The sequence below is a fragment of the Triticum dicoccoides genome, chromosome 7B (assembly GCF_002162155.2).
Source record: "Triticum dicoccoides isolate Atlit2015 ecotype Zavitan chromosome 7B, WEW_v2.0, whole genome shotgun sequence".
NCBI lineage: Eukaryota > Viridiplantae > Streptophyta > Magnoliopsida > Poales > Poaceae > Triticum > Triticum dicoccoides.
In genome coordinates this window covers 521,120,028-521,145,859 of record NC_041393.1, presented here as the reverse complement: position 1 = coordinate 521,145,859, position 25,832 = coordinate 521,120,028, and the positions used below count along the sequence as shown (strand labels likewise).

Genomic DNA, 25,832 nt, shown 5'->3' with positions numbered 1-25,832 from the left:
ATATATGATAATATTGGATGACCGGCTCTCGTATTTATGTCTGTGAACTGGTCTGTCTATCTATGGACGGATGCGGAAGCAAATATGCGGGTCAACCTTTTAGATGCCTTTAGTACCATGTAGCAAGGTGACGTTTACTTCCACGTGTATGCATAGGAATAGGATAGCTGCTTTTTCGGAGAAAAAATAGATAGGTCTGTCTTTGCTCTCAGGTCTTCGCTGACCAGATCTAATGGTTGGCATGCCTCGTTGACAAAACCACGTAGGACAATACGAGAAAATAGTAGTGCTCACACTGAGCCTAGCAATACAACAAATGTAGTGTCATCACACTTTTGATCCGGGCGTGATCGTGGACCAGGATCGAAAGCGTCGTCAGTGAGCCGGATGGTGTACGTCGCCACGCAGGACCGAGGCACACAGCTACTCCGCCCGTAAGTTTTTGGCACTAATACAATGTTAAAAACACTCTTATATTATCAGACGAAGTTCTCTTCGTCTTGTAATATAAAATCGTTTTTGATACTACTAAGATGAAGGGAGTAGAAAACTAGCATTACTATGGCTTGATTCCAACTGTACAGGGCACGCACGATTACCACACTTGCTTATAGTAATCCAGTCTCTGGATAGGTTGCTTTCCACAGTAGTAGAGTTATTAAAGTATTCTCCCGTAGTCGGCTTCCTTGTGCGCTGCTCCTATTTTTCTAGGGCGTATGAGCATGATGATGCTTACAGCTAATTAACTGCCCTTTCTTTAGATGGACAGCTACGCAACCTTTTTAAACTATGCTATGACATGTTTGTGCCAAGCGGGGGACTCCGCCAGGGGATCCTTTCTCATCATACTTGTTTCTGTTATGTGCAGAACAGCAGAAGGTCTATCGAGTGCTCTAGCTAAAAAAGAGGAGGTTTGTGGCATAGAAGGTGTTTAGGTGTATAGGAATGCACCATCAGTATCTCATTTACTCTTTGTTGTTGATTCCCTTATACTTATGAAAGCTGCTATGATGAATGCAACCTCATTGAGACAAGTACTTGATGAATATTGTGCCAATTCACGACAGTTGATTAGTGAAGCAAAATGCAGTATTTTTTTCAGCCCCAATGTTGACGTTGAAGGAAAAGCCGAGATTTGCAATGAGCTAAATATATTAACTGAAACCATCTCGGAAAAATATCTTGGTTTACCATCCATGGTTGGACTGAATAGGAGTGAAAGTTTTGTTTATCTACTAGAAAGAATTATAGAAAGGTTTAAGGGTTGGAAAGAGAAGCTACTATCAATGGGCGCAAAAGAAATTCTGTTAAAAGCAATGATACAATCAATCCCTGTTTTCACAATGGCAGTTTTCAAGATTCCAGAGAAATTATGTAAAGAGATGAATGATGCAATGTAAGCATTCTGGTGGGGACACTCTGAGGACCAAAGGAAGATGCATTGGTTTTCATGGTGGAGAATGTGTATCCCAAAAAATTTGGGGGGCACGGGCTTCCGTGATCTCTATTCTTTCAACATGACCATGTTGTCTAAACAGACATGGAGACTGTTGAATAATCCCGATTCTCTCTGTGCGCAGGCCCTGATGAAAATGTTCTAAAGGGTGGACCAAAGAAGGGCTCCTCTTATACATGGCAGAGTATTGTTGCAGGGATACAAACATTCAGAAGGGGGCATATTCGACGAGTAGGTTCTGGTTTAGAAATTAATATTTGGGAGGACCATTGGATCCCAAACTTTCCAACTAGAAAAGTTCAAACCAGAAGGGGACAGTGTATTCTTCGAACAATAGATGAATTAATTGATCAAGATTCTGGGAGTTGGGATGAAAATCTCATTAGAGACCTCTTTCTGCCAGTTGATGTGCACAATATCCGCATGATTCCGCTTAGTAAACATATGCAGGATGATTTTGTGGCTTGGCACAAAATGAAGTCCTCCATCTTCTCAGTACGGTCTGCCTACTACACTGAATGGGATCACCAATTTGCTGCTTGAACAAGGTGAGAGGATGGGCAAGGATCCTATAGACCAAACCCAGTGTGGGATATCCTTTGGAAACTAAAAGTTCCTAGTGAAATAAAAATATTTCGTTGGAAGGCCCTGCATGGCACTATCCCAGGCATGGCTGTTCTTGCCTCGAGAGACATCCCTGTTTCTGCACAGTGTCCAATTTGTCGGTCAGGGGCCGAGGATGTTTGCACCTGCTCTTCACCTGCCCACGGGCACGTAGTGTTTGGGATGCAATGGGACTTAAGAACGTTATAGATGATGCTTTTTTTTTGAAATGGAGGCAAAAGAATTGCCTCATCGATTAATTAAGAAGAAGAGAAGTGCCCAGTTAATTTACGGAAAACTGGGCCAAAACCGATACAAACAACCCAGAAGAGGGCTACTCATAGAGCTCGAAGCACCACGAACACATACACTGCCCACCCAATGCTCATAACACACAACACTCACAACCCTCAACACTTGATGAGAACATCGATGCAATGACTCAGAAGATCAAAGCAACTCTAATGGTGATGAGAACATGGTGCTCTTCACCTGCCCACATCTTCAACACCTACATGAAGTCATCATCGACAAAACCCAAGGTTAGTTCATCCCTCTAAACGGGGGATCTCACATCTAGGGGGAGCTTAACTCAAAAATTGAGTCAAAGCAACTCTAGTGGTGTGAACACATAAATGCATTATGTAAAAGTGGTAACCCCACTTGAGCTTAAACGATGAGTATGACCTAGGATCAAATGTTCTCATTTGACTCCTAAGTCAATATACTCATATATAGATGACCTAGTCATCGCCAATTGTTTGATAGATGCTAGAATTGGTTGTGCATGCTTTGCCACATATTTCATTTGCCATTTTATTGTGTGAGCATGTTGGTGCATATTTTACTCGTTCAAGGACATCCACTTGTTTTGATTGATTGGTTCATTCTTCTTTTGGCCAAGTGGATGGACAAGAATGCCTAAGAACCCCCTCTAGACTTTCTCTTTTGGATCAGTCCATTTTCTGTTGTCAGGGCTGCCTACTGTCAATTGGATCCTAAGGCACACTCTATTGCCTAAGTCTGGTGACCACAACATGATCAGAGGGCATGCCATCAATATGTTGCATATATTTGATGTGCCACAGAAATTCAAAGTCATGAGCCTTATAGTTGAAACTATTAAGAGGACTGCAACAGATCAGAAGAGGAGCTGTGGTTATGCACCTCAGATTCAGGAATTGATCAACTCAAAGATGGGAACTGGCAAATATCTATTGGATAGGGAACATTTTCCACTCTATCCAGACTTTGAAGACAATGAGGTTGTCATGAATGAGGATGATCCATCATCAGTTCAAGCTCAAGAGAAGAAGGAGAAGGCAAGGAAGGAGAAGGCTGCCAAGATGCCAACTCAAGAGGAGGCATCTGAGTATTTCTTGAAAAACAAGCATGAGCAGCTCGGTTACTTGATAGCATCATCATTGAGGATTGAGAAGGGGTTGGTCACCTTAACTCAAAACCAGGAGAGCTTGGAAAGAATCATGGAACAAAAATTCTATGATCTAGATGTCAAAGTAACTAAGATTCAGTCAGTTGTGGAGCAACTGCAGGATGACATGCAGGAGAGGAAGGGCAAGACAACCACAAATGTCTTTGCCAGAGTGCCTAGAGCTCAGAGGTCAGCTGCTGTGCCAGTGCCAGACACTAGAGCAACATCTTCAGCACCAGCTACTGCCCCTTCAGCTCCAGTGCAACCAGCTTCAGCATCAACTCCAGCACCCTCTACATCAACTGAAGCCTTCATCCTTGGAGTTATCCGGACACCACCAATTGAAGATCAAGCCTGAGAGTCGATCTAGCACTATGCATTTTCTATGAACTTTTTGGTAACTTGTTGCCAAAGGGGGAGAAAATGTATAGATCATAGGCTTCGAGAGAGAGAGTGTTGCTTTTGTTCTCTCTTGCTTTGTTGGTTTAAACTTGTTTGCTTTTTGATTGGTTAAGATACTATGCTTGTGAGACATTGATGATCATGTGTTTGATCATAAGCTACACTTATGCATGTTTGATGATATTATCCTATCTATCTTATGTGATCATTCACTTTGCTTGGTGATGAGTGCATGTATTCAATACTTATCATTTTGAGCGCTCCACCAAGATGTATGTGACATGGAAGAGTAACCCATGAGCCTAATTCTTTGTGCATTTGCAGTCCAAAGCAAATTTTAAACTATGCACAAATTTAGGGGAGCTCTTGCTTATCACATACTTCTCAAAGCGACGATGTTTTTATTCTTATTATCATTTGTCGAAGCTTTGATCTATATGTTGTCATCAATTTACCAAAAAGGGGGAGATTGAAAGTGCAACTATCCCTAGGTGGTTTTGGTAATTCATAACAACATATAGCTCATTGAGCTAATGCTATTCCAAGACTATTATTTCAGGAAAGCTCAATGAATGGCATGGCATGGATGATGAAAGTGGATCCCTCAAAATACTAAGGACAAAGGATTGGCTCAAGCTCAAAGGCCCAAGACTCTTCATTTTATATTTTAGTGATCCAAGATCACATTGAGTCTATAGGAAAAGCCAATACTATCAAGGAGGGATGAGGTGTTGCTTAATGAGCCTCTTGCTTCATGTGCTTTGTGATATGCTCCAAAACCCTCAGCTACTTTCCCACATCCACAAATGACCTAAACCCAAAGCCAAAATCGGTCACACCGATTCTTCCAATCTGGCGCCACCGATTCCAAAAGTCATAGCCACTGCCACAAACCCTAAGCAAATCGGTCCTACCGATAGGGATCTCGGTCTCACCGAGATGGGATTGTAATCTCTCTGTTTCCCTCCGTAACGTTTCGGTCTAACCGAAGTGAGCGATCGGTCCCACCGAGATTGCAATGTAAACTCTTTGTTTCCCTTTTGTAACATTTCGGTCTCACCGAAAAGAGCAAATCGGTCCCACTGAGTTTATCTGACCAACTCTCTGGAAAGCATATTACCAAAATCGGTTTCACCGAGTTTGTGTAATCGGTCTTACCGAGATTATGTTATGCCCTAACCCTAACCGAATCGGTCTCACCGATTTGCATGTTGGTCCCACCGAAAATCACTAACAGTCACTAGGTTTACTAAATCGGTCCGACCGAGTCTGTTGAATCGGTCCCACCGAGTTTGGTAAATTGTGTGTAACGGTTAGATTTTGTGTGGAGGCTATATATACCCCTCCACCTCCTCTTCATTCGTGGAGAGAGCCATCAGACTAAACCTACACTTCCAACTTACCATTTCTGAGAGAGAACTACCTACTCATGTGTTGAGGCCAAGATATTCCATTCCTACCATGTGAATCTTGATCTCTAGCCTTCCCCAAGTTGTTTTCCACTCAAATCCTCTTTCCACCAGATCCAAATCCTATGAGAGAGAGTTGAGTGTTGGGGAGACTATCATTTGAAGCACAAGAGCAAGGAGTTCATCATCAACGCACCATTTGTTACTTCTTGGAGAGTGGTGTCTCCTAGATTGGCTAGGTGTCAGTTGGGAGCCTCCGACAAGATTGTGGAGTTGAACCAAGGAGTTTGTAAGGGCAAGGAGATCACCTACTTCGTGAAGATCTGCCGCTAGTGAGGCAAGTCCTTCGTGGGCGACGACCATGGTGGGATAGACAAGGTTGCTTCTTCGTGGACCCTTCGTGGGTGGAGCCCTCCGTGGACTCGCGTAACCATTACCCTTCGTGGGTTGAAGTCTCCATCAACGTGGATGTACGATAGCACCACCTATCAGAACCACGCCAAAAACATCCGTGTCTCCAATTGTGTTTGAATTCTCCAAACCCTTCCCTTTACTTTCTTGCAAGTTGCATGCTTTAATTTCCGCTGCCTATATACTCTTAGCATGCTTGCTTGAATTGTGTGATGATTGCTTGACTTGTCCTAAGATAGCTAAAATCTGCCAAACACTAAAATTGGGAAAAGGTTAAGTTTTTAATTGGTCAAGTAGTCTAATCACCCCCCTCTAGACATACTTCAAGGTCCTACAAGTGGTATCAGAGCGTTGGTCTCCATTTGCTTTGATTTCCATAGCTTTTGGTGGTCATAGCCTTGGTTTCACAACCTAGGAGAGTATGGCGTCTAGCGAGGGAAATTATCACCGTAGAGGTCCTTACTTTGATGGTACTAATTTTGCTAGTTGGAAGCATAAGATGAAAATGCATATTCTCGGACATAACCCCACCGTTTGGGCAATTATTTGTATTGGCTTGCAAGGTGAATTCTTTGATGGGAGAGAACCGAACCGTGAAGCGAATGCGGAAGAATTGAAGATGCTGCAATACAACGCTCAAGCTTGTGATATCATCTCCAATGGATTGTGCCTTGAAGAATTCAACAAAATCAGCCGTCTTGAGAATGCAAAGGAAATTTGGGATACTTTGATTGATATGCACGAAGGTACCGAATCCGTCAAGGAAACCAAGTTGGATGTGCTCCAAAGTCAGCTTGACAAGTTCAAAATGAAGGATGGTGAAGGTGTCGCTGAAATGTACTCTAGGCTTGCACTTATCACAAATGAGATTGCCGGCTTAGGGAGTGAAGAGATGACCGACAGATTCATCATCAAGAAGATCCTAAGAGCATTGGATGGAAAGTATGATACCGTGTGCACATTGATCCAAATGATGCCAAACTACAAAAATCTCAAGCCAACGGAAGTCATTGGAAGAATTGTTGCTCATGAGATGCAACTCAAGGATAAGGAGGAACTTCACAACAAGTCAAGTGGTGCTTACAAAGCCTCAAGTGAAGCCCCCACATCATCAAGTGAGAAACAAATCTTCAATGAAGAATTGAGCTTAATGGTGAAGAACTTCAACAAATTCTACAAGAGTAGAAGCAAAGAAAGAAGCTCCAAGTCAAGGTCTTATCATGACAAAAGATCTTCTAGTCGAGAGCGCAATTGCTACAATTGTGGGAGGCCCGGACACTACTCAAATGAGTGTACGGCACCCTACAAAAGAAGAGAAGATTCTCCAAAAAGAAGAAGCAAAAGAGAAGAATCACCACCAAGAGAGAGGAGGAGTAGAGATGATCGTTATGAACGAAGACCCTCACGGAGAAGCAAGGATTCGGAGAGGAAGGACAAGTCATCAAGGAGCTACACAAAACGAAGACATCAAGCTCATGTTGGTGAATGGGTATCCGGCTCCGACTCCGATAATCACTTCGAGAGAAGCTATTACTCCGACTCCGAACATAGTCAAGATGAAGGTGTTGCTGGTCTAGCACTTGTGTCAACCAACTCCTATGACATATTTGATTCACCAAATGAAGGAATTGGAAGATGCTTCATGACCAAAGGTCCAAAGGTAACACATCCTGAGTATGTTGATTTCAATAGTGATGAAGATAACTTGCTTGTGGATGATGATTTACTTGTTCACAACTCTGGTGATGAATACTATGATGAAACGTCAATTAATCATGCTAATCAAACGAATGACAATGATAAGGAGAAAATTGAGCTTCTAACTAAAGAACTAAACACTCTAAAGTTGGCTCATGAAACTATCTTCGAAGATCATCGAGAACTTTTAAGGGCTCATGAGAAGTTACGCTTTGAAAAGCTCAATCTTGAGCAAGAGCATGAGTTCTTAAAGGCAATCAATGATGATCTCCGTAAGAAAAGTTATTCTTACATTGCCAAGCGTTTACTCTTATCTACTTACATGCCTCAAGTCAAGTCTGGTAACAAGTACAAGAAAGATACTTCCTCTAGTAGTAACAATAATAATGTTAAATCCAATATTGTTGCTTCTAGTAGTTCTCTTGATTCCACTAATGGTTCTCTTAGCCAAGTTACACTTGAGCAAGAAAATAGCTTATTGAAGGGAATTATAGAGAAAGGTGTTTACAAGAGCCTCGCCGGGAGTAAGCAATTCGAGGAAATTGTACGCAAGCAAGGAAGACACCGGAAGAATCAAGGTGTTGGTTTTGAACGAAAGTTCAATGCCAATGGAGTTGAGTGGGAATAAGATCAATACCCCAAGACGAAGTTTGTTCCTCAACAAGAGAAGTATGATCCTACTTCCTTCAAGGGAACACAAGCTCAAGATGATCTTCCTCCACAAGGCCACAAGAACAAAGGCAAGGATAAGCTTCAAGAATAGATTGATGCATTTGAAGAAGCACCTAAGGTCTTGGTCAAGTGGATTCCCAAGACTACGTCAAGTTCTACTTCATCAAGTACAACTACAACTCCAAGGATTCCCATCAAGATGATGTGGATCCCGAAGAAGAAGAACTAGAGAGTTCTTGAGGGTGACTCCGCCAACATTCTTCACTCATATCTTTATGGCAAGGACAAGTGCAATCAACTTCCACATCTTGCACTAGTTCAAGGAGTCACAAACCCTCATGTTGGTAAGGCAAGGGACAAGGTAACCTAATGGTTTCATGGACATCATCTTGTGTGTGCATCACTCTATGTCTATGGATATTCTTGTTTGTTCCTTGTGGGACTAACCCATGTAGGCAAGTTGAAAGTGCAACTCACTCCAAAGGATTGCTCCAAATGATCTACTTCAACATTGAGCATCCACATCTTCAACACCTACATGAATTCATCATCGACAAAACCCAAGGTTAGTTCATCCCTCTAAAGGGGGGATCTCACATCTAGGGGGAGCTTAACTCAAAAATTGAGTCAAAGCAACTCTAATGGTGTGAACACATAAATGCATTATGTAAAAGTGGTAACCCCACTTGAGCTTAAACGATGAGTATGACCTATGATCAAATGTTCTCATTTGACTCCTAAGTCAATATACTCATATATAGATGACCTAGTCATCGCCAATTGTTTGATAGATGCTAGAATTGGTTGTGCATGCTTTGCCACATATTTCATTTGCCATTTTATTGTGTGAGCATGTTGGTGCATATTTTACTCATTCAAGGACATCCACTTGTTGTTTTGATTGATTGGTTCATTCTTCTTTTGGCCAAGTGGATGGACAAGAATGCCTAAGAACCCCCTCTAGACTTTCTCTTTTGGATCAGTCCATTTTCTGTTGTCAGGGCTGCCTACTGTCAATTGGATCCTAAGGCACACTCTATTGCCTAAGTCTGGTGACCACAACATGATCAGAGGGCATGCCATCAATATGTTGCATTTATTTGATGTGCCACAGAAATTCAAAGTCATGAGCCTTATAGTTGAAACTATTAAGAGGACTGTAGCAGATCAGAAGAGGAGCTGTGGTTATGCACCTCAGATTCAGGAATTGATCAACTCAAAGATGGGAACTGGCAAATATCTATTGGATAGGGAACATTTTCCACTCTATCCAGACTTTGAAGACAATGAGGTTGTCATGAATGAGTATGATCCATCATCAGTTCAAGCTCAAGAGAAGAAGGAGAAGGCAAGGAAGGAGAAGGATGCCAAGATGCCAAATCAAGAGGAGGCATCTGAGTATTTCTTGAAAAACAAGCAGGAGCAGCTTGGTTACTTGATAGCATCATCACTGAGGATTGAGAAGGGGTTGGCCACCTTAACTCAAAACCAGGAGAGCTTGGAAAGAATGATGGAACAAAAATTCTATGATCTAGATGTCAAAGTAACTGAGATTCAGTCAGTTGTGGAGCAACTGCAGGATGACATGCAGGAGAGGCAGGGAAAGACAACCACAAATGTCTTTGCCAGAGTGCCTAGAGCTCAGAGGTCAGCTGTTGTGCCAGTGCCAGACACTAGAGCAACATCTTCAGCACCAGCTACTGCCCCTTCAACTCCAGTGCAACCAGCTTCAGCATCAACTCCAGCACCCTCTACATCAACTGAAGCCTTCATCCTTGGAGTTATCCGGACACCACCAACTGAAGATCAAGCCTGAGAGTCAATCTAGCACTATGCATTTTCTATGAACTTTTTGGTAACTTGTTGCCAAAGGGGGAGAAAAATGTATAGATCATAGGCTTCGAGAGAGAGAGTGTTGCTTTTGTTCTCTCTTGCTTTGTTGGTTTAAACTTGTTTGCTTTTTGATTGGTTGAGATACTATGCTTGTGAGACATTGATGATCATGTGTTTGATCATAAGCTACACTTATGCATGTTTGATGATATTATCCTATCTATCTTATGTGATCATTCACTTTGCTTGGTGATGAGTGCATGTATTCAATACTTATCATTTTGAGCGCTCCACCAAGATGTATGTGACATGGAAGAGTAACCCATGAGCCTAATTCCTTGTGCATTTGCAGTCCAAAGCAAATTTTAAACTATGCACAAATTTAGGGGGAGCTCTTGCTTATCACATACTTCTCAAAGCGACGATGTTTTTATTCTTATTATCATTTGTCGAAGCTTTGATCTATATGTTGTCATCAATTACCAAAAAGGGGGAGATTGAAAGTACAACTATCCCTAGGTGGTTTTGGTAATTCATAACAACATATAGCTCATTGAGCTAATGCTATTCCAAGACTATTATTTCAGGAAAGCTCAATGAATGGCATGGCATGGATGATGAAAGTGGATCCCTCAAAATACTAAGGACAAAGGATTGGCTCAAGCTCAAAGGCCCAAAACTCTTCATTTTATATTTTAGTGACCCAAGATCACATTGAGTCTATAGGAAAAGCCAATACTATCAAGGAGGGATGAGGTGTTGCTTAATGAGCCTCTTGCTTCATGTGCTTTGTGATATGCTCCAAAACCCTTAGCTACTTTCCCACATCCACAAATGACCTATACCCAAAGCCAAAATCGGTCACACCGATTCTTCCAATCCGGCACCACCGTTCCAAAAGTCATAGCCACTGCCACAAACCCTAAGCAAATCGGTCCTACCGATAGGGATCTCGGTCTCATAGAGATGGGATTGTAATCTCTCTGTTTCCCTTCTTAACATTTCGGTCTAACCGAAGTGAGCGATCGGTCCCACCGAGATTGCAATGTAAACTCTATGTTTCCCTTTTGTAACATTTCGCTCTCACCGAAAAGAGCAAATCGGTCCCACCGAGTTTACCTGACCAACTCTCTGGAAAGCTTATTACCAAAATCGGTTTCACCGAGTTTGTGTAATCGGTCTTACCGAGATTATGTTATGCCCTAACCATAACCGAATCGGTCTCACCGAGTTGCATGTCGGTCCCACTGAAAATCACTAACGGTCACTAGGTTTACTAAATCGGTCCGACCGAGTCTGTTGAATCGGTCCCACCGAGTTTGGTAAATTGTGTGTAACGGTTAGATTTTGTGTGGAGGCTATATATACCCCTCCACCTCCTCTTCATTCGTGGAGAGAGCCATCAGACTAAACCTACACTTCCAACTTACCATTTCTGAGAGAGAACTACCTACTCATGTGTTGAGGCCAAGATATTCCATTCCTACCATATGAATCTTGATCTCTAGCCTTCCCCAAGTTGCTTTCCACTCAAATCCTCTTTCCACCAGATCCAAATCCTATGAGAGAGAGTTGAGTGTTGGGGAGACTATCATTTGAAGCACAAGAGCAAGAGTTCATCATCAACGCACCATTTGTTACTTCTTGGAGAGTGGTGTCTCCTAGATTGGCTAGGTGTCACTTGGGAGCCTCCGACAAGACTGTGGAGTTGAACCAAGGAGTTTGTAAGGGCGAGGAGATCGCCTACTTCGTGAAGATCTACCGCTAGTGAGGCAAGTCCTTCGTGGGCGACGACCATGGTGGGATAGACAAGGTTGCTTCTTCGTGGACCCTTCGTGGGTGGAGCCCTCCGTGGACTCGCGCAACCGTTACCCTTCGTGGGTTGAAGTCTCCATCAATGTGGATGTACGATAGCACCACCTATCGGAACCACGCCAAAAACATCCGTGTCTCCAATTGCGTTTGAATCCTCCAAACCCTTCCCTTTACTTTCTTGCAAGTTGCATGCTTTAATTTCCGCTGTCTATATACTCTTTGCATGCTTGCTTGAATTGTGTGATGATTGCTTGACTTGTCCTAAGGTAGCTAAAATCTGCCAAACTCTAAAATTGGAAAAAGGTTAAGTTTTTAATTGGTCAAGTAGTCTAATCACCCCCCCTCTAGACATACTTCAAGGTCCTACAAAACTGACTAATATTATGAGCTTTCATGAGAAGTATAGTACATACCATGATGCTTGCCTTACAGACCATGATACCTCCGGTGCAAGAGCCCTTCTATATCCTGAGTATGTGACGCCTCTCAAAGAGAACAAAGGACCTGCAGGCTGCACACAACCACGCGTAAGATGGATCTAAGCAACCAATCACTGACAACAACCCACAAGAAATGGCGAAGAATTTGGTAGCCTTGGCGCCCGTGACACGCCTGTCTCCATTTGTAGGGACAGTTTGGGACACGGCCACCGGAGAATTAGTGAAGCGTTGTCCATCCCCTCCCAGTCCTTCAGTTTGGGGGCACTGGTGGTGGGAAATGTGAAGTTTGCGAAACACGCACCTGGGTCGGCGATGGCGAACCATTCGACGTAGATCCTTGGGTGGTCCTTGGAGCAGCCCACGGGGTGCAGGTGCTCGTCTCATCACCTGTGCCATGGGGTTTATAACTACTTAATATTGGATATAAACAGCAAATATAAAAAAACTACCAATGTAACCAGTGTAAAATACAAAGCATGGATCTTTTGCTGCTGTTACCAACTTTCTTTTCGTAATTTTGCAAGAAATAAGAAAACAAAAGTACTGCCTAGGATCTTACTCCAGAGGTCCCTAACCCAACCAATTAAACACATTTTTGCCTCCTGGTATGATGGCTTAATGAGATGAGGATGATTTCATTTAAATAATAGGTCAAGGAGTGCTCACATAACCAAGATTGGTGATTGGGAGTATCTGGTGCATAATATTAGCATATATAGTTTACTGATGTATTTTTTTGTCCAAGAAGAAAAGGCTTTACCATTGCATATGTTCTCTGAACTTTATGCCCATTTTTCATCAGAACATAACAAAACTAAACCCTGCCCGTATTTCGATAGCGGGTGGTTTACTCTTAGATTTCAAAACTTTGTACCTTCAGACAACAAATGTACCAACGATCGAATGTACCTTCTGCCCACAACCTAGGCGTCGAGGTAGCAGGGTTCTCTAATCAACCAAGCAAATGGAAGAACATGCTGCACCAAAGAGAACTGCTTTTTAGGGAGCCATACACGCATAAAACCCAATAAGTAAAATAAATAAGGTGGATAAATTGGCTACCTGAACACCGAAGATGTACTAAGCATACACATGAGGCAGCAATCCATGACAAGCATAGTACCTGCAAAACAAATTTCCTCATATGATTCAGATCATATAAGTCAAAAGTAGGCCCATTTGATAGTTCCTATGATAGAAGAATGCTCAACAGATCATTGTAAAGATATTAAGATATATACTGGTGAATCTGCATCCCAGGTTGATGTTGCTTCCCCAAGCCGGAAAACACCACTATAGCCTTTAACCATGCCTTGATATCTTCAAATCACGAAAACATTGGGTCAGGAAATAAGCTTTAAGTTAACAAAATGCTAGTGCAGGGGAGACGAGTACGATGTCATCAGTCCAGTTCTTCGGAATGCCGATGATATTACTCCAAGTCATAACAATAAAGAATAACTTGAAATTGAAATGTGATAATTGAAAGGAAGATTGTTCCAGCAACCCTCATGGTTTCCTCGAAAAGAGAAGATAAGAAAGTACGTACCTATCAACAACTTTGGTTGCTTTGCCCACACAAACAATCAACAATCCAGTGGCCATAGGATCCAGAGTACCAGCATGGCCAACCTGCATCATAGCTACCATAAACATGTGGGTTGAGCAAAAACCACACACCATGAAAACTGTGAGGTCACCTTTTGCACTTTCACCAACCGTCGTAGTTTTCCACAAACAGTAAATGAGGTCCACCCTGAATTCCGTTAAAAAAAGAGTCCATTTTGAGCTAGTAGAAAGACAAGTTCAGCATCATTGTCAATGGCATTTCTTTTACTAATTACACGACTTGAAGAAAACTGGTCAAATAAAAGGTCCTGCTACAGTAACAGGACATTGTAATGTATGTAATCACATAAAAAAATCAGTAATTCAAAATGCCAAACCGAAACTACATAAAGCATGAAGTCTAGATCAGGACCATATTATGGAAAAGTTCCTGAACCTGCAAAGGTACATATACATCTGAATTCAAATGTACCACATCCATCTAACCCACCCATTCTGAAAAAAGGCCGCAAGTAAGTATTTACACACATTGCATCTAGATAAAAAGGTGGATTGGTGGTATGCATCTATGGGCTGCTAATTAGCATCGCCATCTGAGGCTGAGAGCATTCATCAATGTGGAAGAGAGCGTGTCACCTTTGGGCTTGTCGATGAGCACGACGGTCCCTGTCGGCCCGTCCCACCTTGGCGGCAGCTCCGTCCTCGTGCTCGCGAGGTGCGGCCGCGGCCAGTCTTCTTCCTCCCTCTCCGCACCCACTTCACCTGCCTCGGTGCCCCTCCCAACACCGCCTTCTTCTTTGCCGCTGTCGAAGCGTCGTCGGCCTTCCCCTCCTCGGGCCCTTTCTTCAGGGCCCTAAAGAACTCCTCCACCTTCCTCTCCAGCACCTCCCCCTTGTCTGCCCCCTCCTTCTTCCCAAACTCATCGGTTTCCAGGGTTAGGGGAGGGGAACGGCGGGAGGGGAGGAGGAAGCGAGCGAGGGAGGAGGCGGCGGGGCGGCACGGCAGGGAGGCGGGAGGAAGGAGGAGAGGGCGGCGACGTGAGGAAGGAGGAGAGGGCGGCGCGATCGTGGGAGAAGGGGGCGGCGGCTAGGCCGGCCTCGTCGCGCGCGGCCCCCATCTCTCTAGATGGGCGGCCTGAGGCCGGGGATGGGCGCCCGGGCGAGCGGCGGCGGCGGCGGCAGGGCAGGGAGGCGGGCGCGGGGTAGGGTTTGGAGGGGGAGAGAGGTGAGGGCGTGGCGGGCGTGCGGGAGGAGCGGGCGCAAGTGCGGGAGCGAGCGAGGAAGGAGGCGGCTAGGTCATCTCCAGAGGAGCCACTGTAATTTATACCCCACAACGCGAAATGACCGAAATGCCCCGGTAGGGGCATGGTATTTACATTTTAGTGCCATTACTATTCATTCCAGCAGTGTCCATCTCAGATCCGACGGTGCAGGTCATCTGAGAGCTTGATCCGACGGCCCAGATCCGATCAAGCAACCAGATCCGACGGCCAGGAACGCCAAATGGCTGTGGTGCGGGATGAGGAGCTTCTATTCTTGTTTCTGGATGCTTTGATTTCTGATAGATCGGGGTATGTGGTGCTTGAATACATACTCTGCAAATCGAACAAGAAGTCACCGGTCTTGGGAACGCTTTGCCTCCGGGAGTCTGTGGCAGTTGCTTGTTGGTATGTCTGGTGGCAGCGTCGGCAGATTGTAAAGGGTGAACCTGTAGCTGATCCACCACGGACTGCATTTGCTATTCATGCTCTAACGGCAAATTTTGGAGCGGCTACCCCGGCTAGTAAACCTCATGAAATTACATGGACTAAACCGAGAAGTGGCTATTATTATAAACTAAACACTGATGCAACCTTCCATGATAATGGCGCTGGTGCAGTTGGGGTTGTACTACATAATAGTAAGGGGGAGGCTGTAGCTGGTTTTTTTTAGAAAAGGAAATGACTCCCGGCCTTTGCATCTGGGCGATGCATGCGGCCACTTTATTAATTATTTTCACAAGACCTTACAGAGTCATACAACAGTAAGACTGAAGCCACCGTCTAAGCAACAACTGTCGCAACACCTATCCAATTGATGAAGGGGCGCTGATAGTCTGGGCCTAATACCAAACAAACATCGCAGCCAAACCTAAACATCTAAGACCTGAGGTCACAACCAGGATGTCTGCCTGGTATGGGGCACCTACCAGTCCGGCACACTCCTCAACCAGGACGCCTGCTGGGTATCGGGCCTCCGCAGCCACCTGCCACAAATTCATTTTCAGAGTTGTACTGTTGCATCTATCGTGCCAGGTCTCTCAGCCATCGACGCCACCACGACGCTAGACAGCGTCGTCCTCCTGCGCAAGTCCATCCTCCCACATCGAACTCCGAATCTGCACTGTGCCACACCGTTCAGATCCGTCGCCATCAATGTATGGATGAAGCACCGCTCCACCAAAAAAGCTGTCCGCTGGTCCCGCGAAGCCGAGTGCACCTCTAAGAATGCCGCCCCCAAGAAGACTGTAGCTGGTACAACGACTTTCTTAAGCTCTGTTTTGGATGCTCCATCGGCGGAGGCGCTTGCCTTGAGGAGAGGGATTGAGCTCATTGAAACTCTAGGTTGCACACATGTTACAGTTGAGTCGGATTGCTTGGAACTGATCAACACATGTAATGGAGATTTAGAGATTTTCAGCCCCTACTCTGCATAGTTGGCAGTTTGTTTTTCGAAAGCCTAGTCCATTGATGGAATATCATTTACTCATTGCCCTAGGGAAGCCAATGAAGTTGCTCATCAGCTAGCAAAACATGCATATGATAATAGCTCGGAGTTTTTCTGGGATGGAGACCCACCATCTTTTCTGTTACAATTTGTATTAAACGATGTGACCTTGTCGGATGAGCAATAAACACAGAAAGGTTTTCATGTTCAAAAAAAACTATGATATGACGAGCGCGGGCGATGGAAGTTATTGCTGGGTTTTACTATGAACATTTTCTTTATGCGAAGAAAAGTCCATATATTATTACTACAAAGATAGATTTATAAAAACTACTACCTCCGTCTCAAAATAATCATGTTCAAGAATTTGTCCGATTAACTAGTTAACTTGCTGATTAATCCTCACTTGTAGGGTCACCGGGTAGCGGAGAAACTGGTAAATCGGTCGACTAATTGATTGAATGACCGATTACCTTGCCGATTAGCCTATTAATCCCCTACTTGCGAGCCAACCGAGCAGCTGCCAGTTAACGATTTCCTCAATATGCAAAATATTATTTCAATCGTCTTATATTTTGAGACAGAGGTGATACAAATTAAAGCACTCTATAAATAATGCATGAACTTGTGAAATGAAATAGTATCGAGATTTAATTTGTATTATTTGTGCATAATGAAATAGTATTTGTGCATAAAACGGTCTAAAAATCGCCATAAAAAAGACATATAGTCACAGCAACAACTCAAGACCTGACAACACTACCCATCCACTTTGTCTATGATCAAAGGTCTAACAAGCTAAGACCCAAACTGAAAAAAACTTAAGACCCAGCACAAACGACAAATAACCCACAAAGTCATGAGAGCATTGCATTGTCTATTTGAGGTTGCAATGACACCTCACCCTTACCATGACACCACACAACAATACCAACACCATGAGTGACACCAACCACCAATATGAGTAGGGGAGCGGATTTGGGGCACGCAAGTATGGGGGCACCGAGTCCCCCGCGCGTGCTTTTATTTTTGTCTTTCGATTTTCAAACCTTTATATCTTTTGAACGAACAGTCCAAATAAGTTATGTTTTCATATTCGTGTTTCTCATGAAGAGGGCTTTCAAACAATATCCATTTTGAATACGTTTTGGCAAATTTTGAAAATAAATGGTAAGTTTCAACTCTCGAAACTTAGTACAACCGACCGATAAAAAATAATTGTGCCTACAAACGAAAAAAAATCTTCAAAATTTATCTATCAAATTTGGTAAGAGCGAGCGAGAAAATTGCAAATTTTAGATAAAAAGTTGTAAGTTTCAATGACGGAAACTAAAAACTTATTGCACCATGTGCAGGATTCAACTACTTCACGAATCACGAGAAATCGAGCGGCCAGGCAAGGCTTGGCAGGTGCGTCACTACAAGAAATATGTCAACTAGTGACCTTCTCTTAGTGACCCTAGCTGAATTGGTCGTAAATCCACGGCCATTTCGCTTAGAAGGGCTCAAACCCTGAATTGCCTTAGACCAAATGGTCATAAAAGCAGACAAGAGTGGTCCATGACCTTATTTCTACCTGATTATGACCAATATAAATGGTCATGAGGTTGTGAACGTGGATGCATTAGTACTTATTGCTATGACAGGCGCCACCTTATCAGTTTTGCCTATGTGTCATGTCCATGTGTCAATTTTTGCCCTAGGTTGTGAAGCAACCTATATTTCTGTTATTCCAAAAATTCCCAAAAAATTCTCATAAATTGTTTGGATCATATCTTCATCAAATATGTCAAAAACCTTCCTTGCCTAGTTCAAAAATAACTCAACAATATTCATTTTCCTATTCTGTTCAGAGCAGCACTTTGTGAAGGAAGTGTTATTTATATATTCTTGATTTCCCTACAAATTTGTGAATACGGTATTCTTAGTAACTGATCATCCTCAGCCAAAACTCACGCCCATTAGCCATGTGCATTTCCGGTACCGCAAATCAAACACTTGGCTGCTTATTCATGTTTGAGCATCGATCGGTCTCCTCGTGAGAATCTTATGTTGTGATTTTCTTCCTAGCACCTACCTGGGGAGTGCCCAACCCACTAGACATGCCTAGACCACCCAGAACACATGGCAACGCCACGGTCACGCAGTGACCACGCGGCGGGCATGCGAGCTTACGCGCTCTAGAGTTGGGGCCCTCGGCCACCATCCAAACCTCGATGTCTCGCCATCAAACCATGTATTTCTGATTAAATAGATACTTATTTACCTAGAAATGATTTTTGGAAAAAATAAAGAGCAAACTATGAGGCAGCTGCAGTTCAAATTTGACCCGCTTCCAACTAAATCGACGGCAATTTGTCTTTTTCACCAGAGGTGGATCAAAACTTTTTTCACCCAACCATATTGTCAATTGTGCATTATATATGGCCTAGTATTTTATAAAATTGATTTGGTCCATTTTTGCAATAATTATTTGGTAGTTCCTTCACAAAAAACCTCCTTTTGAGCACTCGGAAAATGAAAAATGGAATTTCCGTGCAACGAAAATGAAAACTTCCTTAGGCAACATCGTTTGGAATTCCAATATGTACCCTTGTGCACAATATGAGATCATTTGAACAAACTATGCCATGAATGTGGCCATAAGATTGATCATTTGGCTTGAAAGCCATGAATCTTCACGCATGATAGCTCATTTCTGAGAACACTTTTTTAAAATAATTACCGTATTACAAGTTTATTATTTTTCCTGGAAACTTGGTCACATATAATGACACAATGCGAAGGTTTTCTAATTTTTTTGATTTTTTATGAATTTTTTATGCCCGTTTCAAAATGCGGTCAAAACGGCGGGCTTAACCGTTCCTAGCTAGTGGTTGAATCTTGGAATTTTTTTGGTGTTTCTATGATTAAATAGATACTTATTTACCTAGAAATGATTTTTGGAAAAAATAAAGAGCAAACTATGAGGCAGCTGCAGTTCAAATTTGACCGGTTTCCAGCTGAATCGACGGCAATTTGTCTTTTTCACCAGAGGTGGATCAAAACTTTCGACACCCAGCCATTTGGTCAATTGTATATTAAATATGGACTAGTATTTTATAAAATTGATGTAATCCAATTTTGCAACAAATATTTGGTAGGTTCTTCAGAAAAAAACCATTTTTGCCACTCGGAAAATGATTTAAAATAGCTAGAAAGATCAGAAATGCATACAAATTGGTCCTTATCCATAAAATGTGGTCTAAGTCTAGTGAAAATTTGTGTTGTGCCCTTTTGCAAAATATTTTTGATAGTTGCTTCACAAAATCCCTCTATTTTTAATACTTGAAGACTATTTAAAACACTGATTTTTCGAACCAATGAGAACTCTTCCCATGGATCGATGACATGGCGCCCATCCATCCACCCATCCATCTCTCCACCCCACATCCATCCATCCATCTATCTAAAGAAAAAATAAAAGAAAAAGATCCCCACCCGCAGCCTAAACCCTAGCTCAGATCCCCCATCGCACCCCTCCTCCCTCGTCCCCATCTCCTCGCCGCCGCCGCCACTCCTCCCTGTCCCCTACACCACTCCTCGTCACCAACCTCACCGCCGCCACCTCCTCCCCGTCTCCTGCACCACTTCCTGATCCCTCCTCTGGCCCCATCCCCGGCCATCCCCACTTCCACCACCCCTCCGTCCCAGTCGCTGCTCTCTCTCGGTTCAGTGAGATGGGATCCACTCCCGTAGTTGCCGCTCCACCCACACCGTTGATGACCCATGCCGCTGCCGCACACCACCGCGCCCTCCCCTCACCCCGGCCCCAAGTCGGGCAGTGTGAGGTAGCGCTTCCAGACCGTGATGGCCGCAGCCTTGCCCACTCCGATCTGGATCCATGGTGCACTCCTTCCTCCCTCTGGATCGATGGTCGCAGCCTCGCCAATGGATCCAGCACGTGCCGGTGACGAGGGCTGCCAGATCCGCGACCTGGAAGGCTCCTCCTATAGGATACAGGAGCAGCGCGCCGCACCCTGCAATCGTCGATCTGGGACGAGTGCAGCGGCTCGAGGACGCCGTTCGAGTCCGTGTGGGAGGTTGTCGACCGCTTCCGCGGCAGCGCCGCCTGGAGCTCCCACCTCGTCAACCGCATCTTCGCGCACCACAAGGTCAGTCCGACCTCCTCCTCCTCCCGTCTCCCTTCTCGTCGCGGCTCATCTTGGCCTGATTTACATTCTTGCTGGAGAAATGGTGCCATTTCCTGTTCTGCGGTGTACTTTTTGTTCTTGCATAGTACTACATGGCCGTACCCCTGTACTACTTTGGGTCACATAGTTCGTCATTCAATTAGGAGCGGAGCGAAGTGGTTCTTGTCCGTGATTCGGAGGCAAATGCGGCCAGTAAAATCAGCCAGCACTGATGTTTCTCTTCGTTCTCTCGATTAATTTTGTTCTTGCCACATTTTCCGCCTGCAGAAACAAAACCAGACTATGTGTGGGGGGATTGAAGATGAGCAACGCGTCAATCTAGCGGAGCAGACCGCGCAGATAGAGAAGGAGCTCCAAGCCCCCTCCCGATACATCTCCTGCGAGGTATGACCTCATCACGATTCCATGGAAGTGAAACTTGATTGTGCAGTCATCAGTTGTTGTCATTGATTATGTGATTAACTGATTCTATAATAAGCCTTCTTGTCGTAGTCTTGCGGTTGATGTTGATAATTCAAAGGCCAATTTCTGCTTACGCTGCCACTTGCTTATGTTATAGGCCTGATCAGTCACTTAGTCATATCTGAATATTTGGCTACTGCAAATGGAGTAGTCTAACCATGAAATGGTTGCTGCTGTAGTACTCCAACCAGCCTGAAGCTATATGAAGTCTAACCAACAACTGTAGTGCTCCAGCCTGAAGCTACAAAATTTTGTTTCCTTGGCAAAAAATTCAGTTTACAGATTTTTGCAAATTCTGTATTTTGTAGTACTGTTTTGGTTGTAGTAGTTTTTCAGTAGCTTGTTAACTTGCTGATGCTTTCTTAATTATGTGCAGCTTCTCCACTGAAAATTCTTAGTGTATCTTATGCTTAGTGTTAATTCTTTGCAGCTACTCCACTGAACTACAGTACTGATAAACTTGCACAGGCTCTGCCTTTTGCTTATTCTGTTTTTATAAATCCAGTTTATAGTGCTTACCTCTTTGTCACATTGGGTTTGGCAGCAGTTGCTAATCTCTAGCATTTACCTCTTGTTGCAGACCAGGAAATGAAAGATCGCTCGACAAACGGCCGCTTCTAGTCGGTTGGATCTGATCTTATACCCGCACATGAGAGCTACTGGAGCAGCAGCAGATTAGCAAGGACCCAAGCTGGACTCCCAAGTTCTTCGGTGAGCTGGCTCCATCTCCTACCCCTAGCTCCCTCTTTTCTGCTCCTATAGCAGGCTTTGTTGGACTCATGCTCTGCTCCTGCACCAGCAGCTTGATTGGTTCTATATACACTAGCATTAGTACCTCATGTACCTTAGGGTTTTGTTATTCTCCTGCGGGAAAAGCTTGTGTACATAGTTGTCTCCGGCTTGTATGGGTGCTCTCCCATGTTTTGATGCTTAGTTAGCTCGATGAGCTTCGTATGCTAGTAGTGACTGAATGCTGAAATTGTTTGTGATAGCTGTGCGGGCAGTTGTGGTGGGCAAGCTTTGTCTAGTTATATTGAGCACAAGAGGAAATAGTTACATTTAGTTATTTTTCTGTTTGCTCTCTTGACATTCTGTAAAAGGAAGTGTTGAAGGCAAGTTTTTGAGTCGTGTCTCTCATCTGTAATGGATCTATTGCATATGAATTCTTGTCTGGGTGGTATAAGTTTGCAATGCATTCAATGGTATTAACTGGGTTTTGTGTAGACTTGTCCATACACAAAATGTAGTGTCAGATGTTTTTGTTTCTCTTGACCATCTTGTTGATGTTATCTTCATCACTATAATGTACTTTCTGGTTAACTAAGCTTTATCTCCTGTTTTTGTTTCCGGAGATTGTTGTATTATTTATGTTCTTTTTACTCCCAGAACTATTGTGCGCTCATACTGCCATCACATTGCCTGTTTTTCTTGCTGCATACATGTATATCAAGCATTGTACTTCTGTGTTTGCTTAGGCGGATTCACTTGATTATGTTTCTAACTTTTCATAATTTATTATTTGTAGATGCTGGCCTTTATTCTTCAAAAATTAGGTGTACAGGAGCTACAGCAAGAAGAATCCTGAAAAAAAAACCACACCCAGAATGCCATTTCGCTCACTGGAGCTAGTTATGTGTATATTTAGTTGTATTTTATAGCTAAATACCAAATTTGTACTAGGTACTTTGCTTGGCTGTTGTAATGTACTATCTTAGTTTTGGTACTTTGTTTGGCCGTTGTAATGTACTATCTCAGTTTTGGGTGTACATGATTGTAATGTACTGCTTGGTTGTTGTATGAAATATTATGCCTTATTGGCTCTTTTTGAATCAAATTTTCTAATTGCAAAAATATAGAACTGGCCTGTGGTAATTGGTTCCCATATGACTAGTGGGACCTACTTTAAAATGGAAAAGAAACAAAAGAAAACTGACTAATGAGCTGGAAAAAAGTTGAGGCCCAAAAAAATGTGGACTGTAGAAGAAAAAGTAAAAGTCTGTTGGGCTTGGCCCATGTAGCTGACCAAACTTGAAAGAAAAAAATAATAAATGGGCTGAATTGTTGGGCTAGGCCCATGTAGAAAACCGAATCGAACCGGGCTGATTCCTATCCACGTCAGCTTGCCATGCTGGATGCCTACGTGGTCTGGGGATGTTGCTTGTGACCAAAAATTTGGTCGTGGAACCAACGACCTTTTACACATCGCAAAGAAGGTCGCTATAGTCAGTTTACGACCACCAGCTTTTGACCTTCTGTTTTTGGTCACAAAAAGGTCGCAAATAAAAAACTATGACCTTTCAGTGACCAATAGTGGTGGTCACAAGTTGACATATTTCTTGTAGTGCATGCCCCTGTGAATTTCCGATATGAGTAGCCTAAAGCATCCACTACTTGCTTGTATGGTGACACACTTTCTGTATTGGTGCATAAATCTGTGGAAGAGGATGGATTGAGGGGTGACAATCTATCGGTGTGCACTGACTATCACGCACGATTCTCTTTTATTCTTTGAAGCTTGGTAACAATAGGCAGACCTGGTTAAAGGTTCATTGATCACTTACTCGACATCTATGGGGCAACTTATTAACTCCTCAATGTGTTCCATCTTTTTTTTCTGACAACGGTTCTGGTGCGGTGGTGGATGATGTAAAAGGATTGTTAGAATATCTCGGCAAGTGTTTGATCCAAAGTACTTGGGATTACTGGTTCCAGATGTTAGAATGGAAAAAAGGGTATGTTTGAGACTGTGCAGGCCAGTCTTAATAGAAGGCTTGTGGATTGGAGCGAGCAGTACGTGTCTGTTGGTAATAAGGAAATATTGATCAAAACAGTTGCTCAAGCAATTTCCACATATGTCATGAGCGTGTGATGGTCTTACGTGCATGATGTGACAGTATTGGTGGGGAGTGGATAAAGGTAAACGAAAGATGGCTTGGTTAAGTTGGAACAAAATTGTACTCCCAAAATTTAAAGGTGGTATGGGTTTTGATGATATGCATGTGTTTAACCAAGCTTTGTTGGCTAAGCCATCATAGAGACTTATTGATGCTCCACTGAGCTTGTGTGCACGGTTGCTACGTTCAAAATACTACCCTGATGGTAATCTCCTGGATACAGTTTTTATTGGGATTTCTTCTATTGTGTGGAAAGGTATTCAATATGACATAGAATTGTTGAAGAAGGGGGTGAGTTGGCGTGTGGGTAATGGAGAATCTGTGAGAATATGGCTCGATCCATGGATCCTTAAGGGCCCATCTTTCAGACCGATCACACCTAAAGGTAATTGCAGGCTTAATCATGTTTGTCATTTTCTTGATGAATATGGTGCGTAGAAATCCCAATTGTTGTATGAATATTTATGACCAACTGTTGTGGAAGAAATTTTAAAGATCCATACATCTCCAAGGCGATCGCGCTCGCCGGCGGGCCTAGGGGCGATGGTGAAGGGGGCCAGCGCGGGGGCTCGACGGGAGGAGCGCGGCGGTGACGCGGGCTCCTCCTTCTTCACGGAGCCGCGACGGCGGCCCGAGGAGGAGCTGGCCTCGCCGTCGTGCTTCCCCTTGCGGCCGTAGTTCCACAGGCCCATGACTGCGAGGCGGCCGTCGGCGGTTCGAGGCCTAGGGTTTGGAGGTGTCGGGTTTCGAGGAGGCCGCGGGGTGGAGCGGGGAGTGTGGACGACGACCGGTCCACGACTTCCGCATTTAACTACGACCGCGACGTTTCCCTGGGCGGATGACATGCGGGCCGTCCGCGCGTGCGCATTGATGTGGGCGGGTGGGAGTTAGGTGGCCGCCTGCCATGCGGCCCCGAAGCGAACGGGCGCGCGTTCGTTTGTTGTCCGCTGCGACCCAAAATCGGCGCATGTTTGCGCTCGAAATGGGTCGGCCCGGACACAAAACGGACATGATGGGTCCGGGCCGTCGCGCGCTGGACCGTCCGGTTTGTCCCTTTTACCCCAAACGGACGAAGCCGGACAGAATAGGGTCGCGCGGTGAAGTTGGCCTTAGACTAACCACAATGGAGAATAACATACACTAGTAACATACACATATCCCTAGGCTATGTTACTACCTCAATAGTGGGTAGTAACATAAGTGTAGTAACATACAAAACTTCATTTATTAGGTTATAGACTCATATTGCATTGCGAAATGTGATGTTACAGTAACTAGCTAAGTTACTAATACTACATCTCTTTTTATTAACTCATTGCCACATAAGCAAATTTGCTGAGTTGGATTTGATGTTACTATCGAAGTTACTCCCACCGTGGTTAGTGTTAGTAATAGGAGTTTGCTGAACCACGGACGGCGGCCCTCCGTCGTTTTATCCATCCCCGCGCTCGCGTCCTCCCATAAAAACCATCGCATCGCGGTTGCGGCGCGCGCGCACCACCGGACCCGAATCGCACTCACTCCCTCTGACGCACGGCCAGCTCAGCGTCGCGGAGCGCGCACGCTCTCCAAACCCGACAGACGGCGGAGGGGGGCCGAGTCCGGCAGCGTGGCGCGAGGCCGGGAGCTTTGAGGGGCCATAAGGAAATGGCGGGCGCGGCGAGGAAGAAGCTTGTTGGGCGGTACGAGGTGGGGCGGACCATCGGGCAGGGGTCGTTCGCCAAGGTGAAGTTCGCGGTCGACGCCGACACGGGCGCCCCCGTCGCCATGAAGGTGCTCGACAAGGCCACCATCCTCAACCACCGGATGCTGCAACAGGTATCCAAATCAAACTCCTT

At 44.2% G+C, this 25,832-nt stretch overlaps 1 protein-coding gene and 1 pseudogene across 1 annotated transcript in view; one reads left to right on the top strand and one right to left on the bottom strand.

The window, feature by feature from the left end:
• Positions 1–13,094: 13,094 nt before the first annotated feature.
• Positions 13,095–20,100, bottom strand: LOC119339063 (annotated as a pseudogene).
• A 5,355-nt stretch (positions 20,101–25,455) lies between these two features.
• Positions 25,456–25,832, top strand: part of LOC119337611 (CBL-interacting protein kinase 24) — a 6,851-nt gene continuing 6,474 nt past the window's right edge. Inside the window, exon 1 of the mRNA XM_037609777.1 lies at positions 25,456–25,812. Within this exon, the coding sequence (XP_037465674.1) occupies positions 25,642–25,812 (171 nt within the window). The 5' untranslated portion in view covers positions 25,456–25,641. The remainder of the gene's footprint in view (positions 25,813–25,832) is intronic.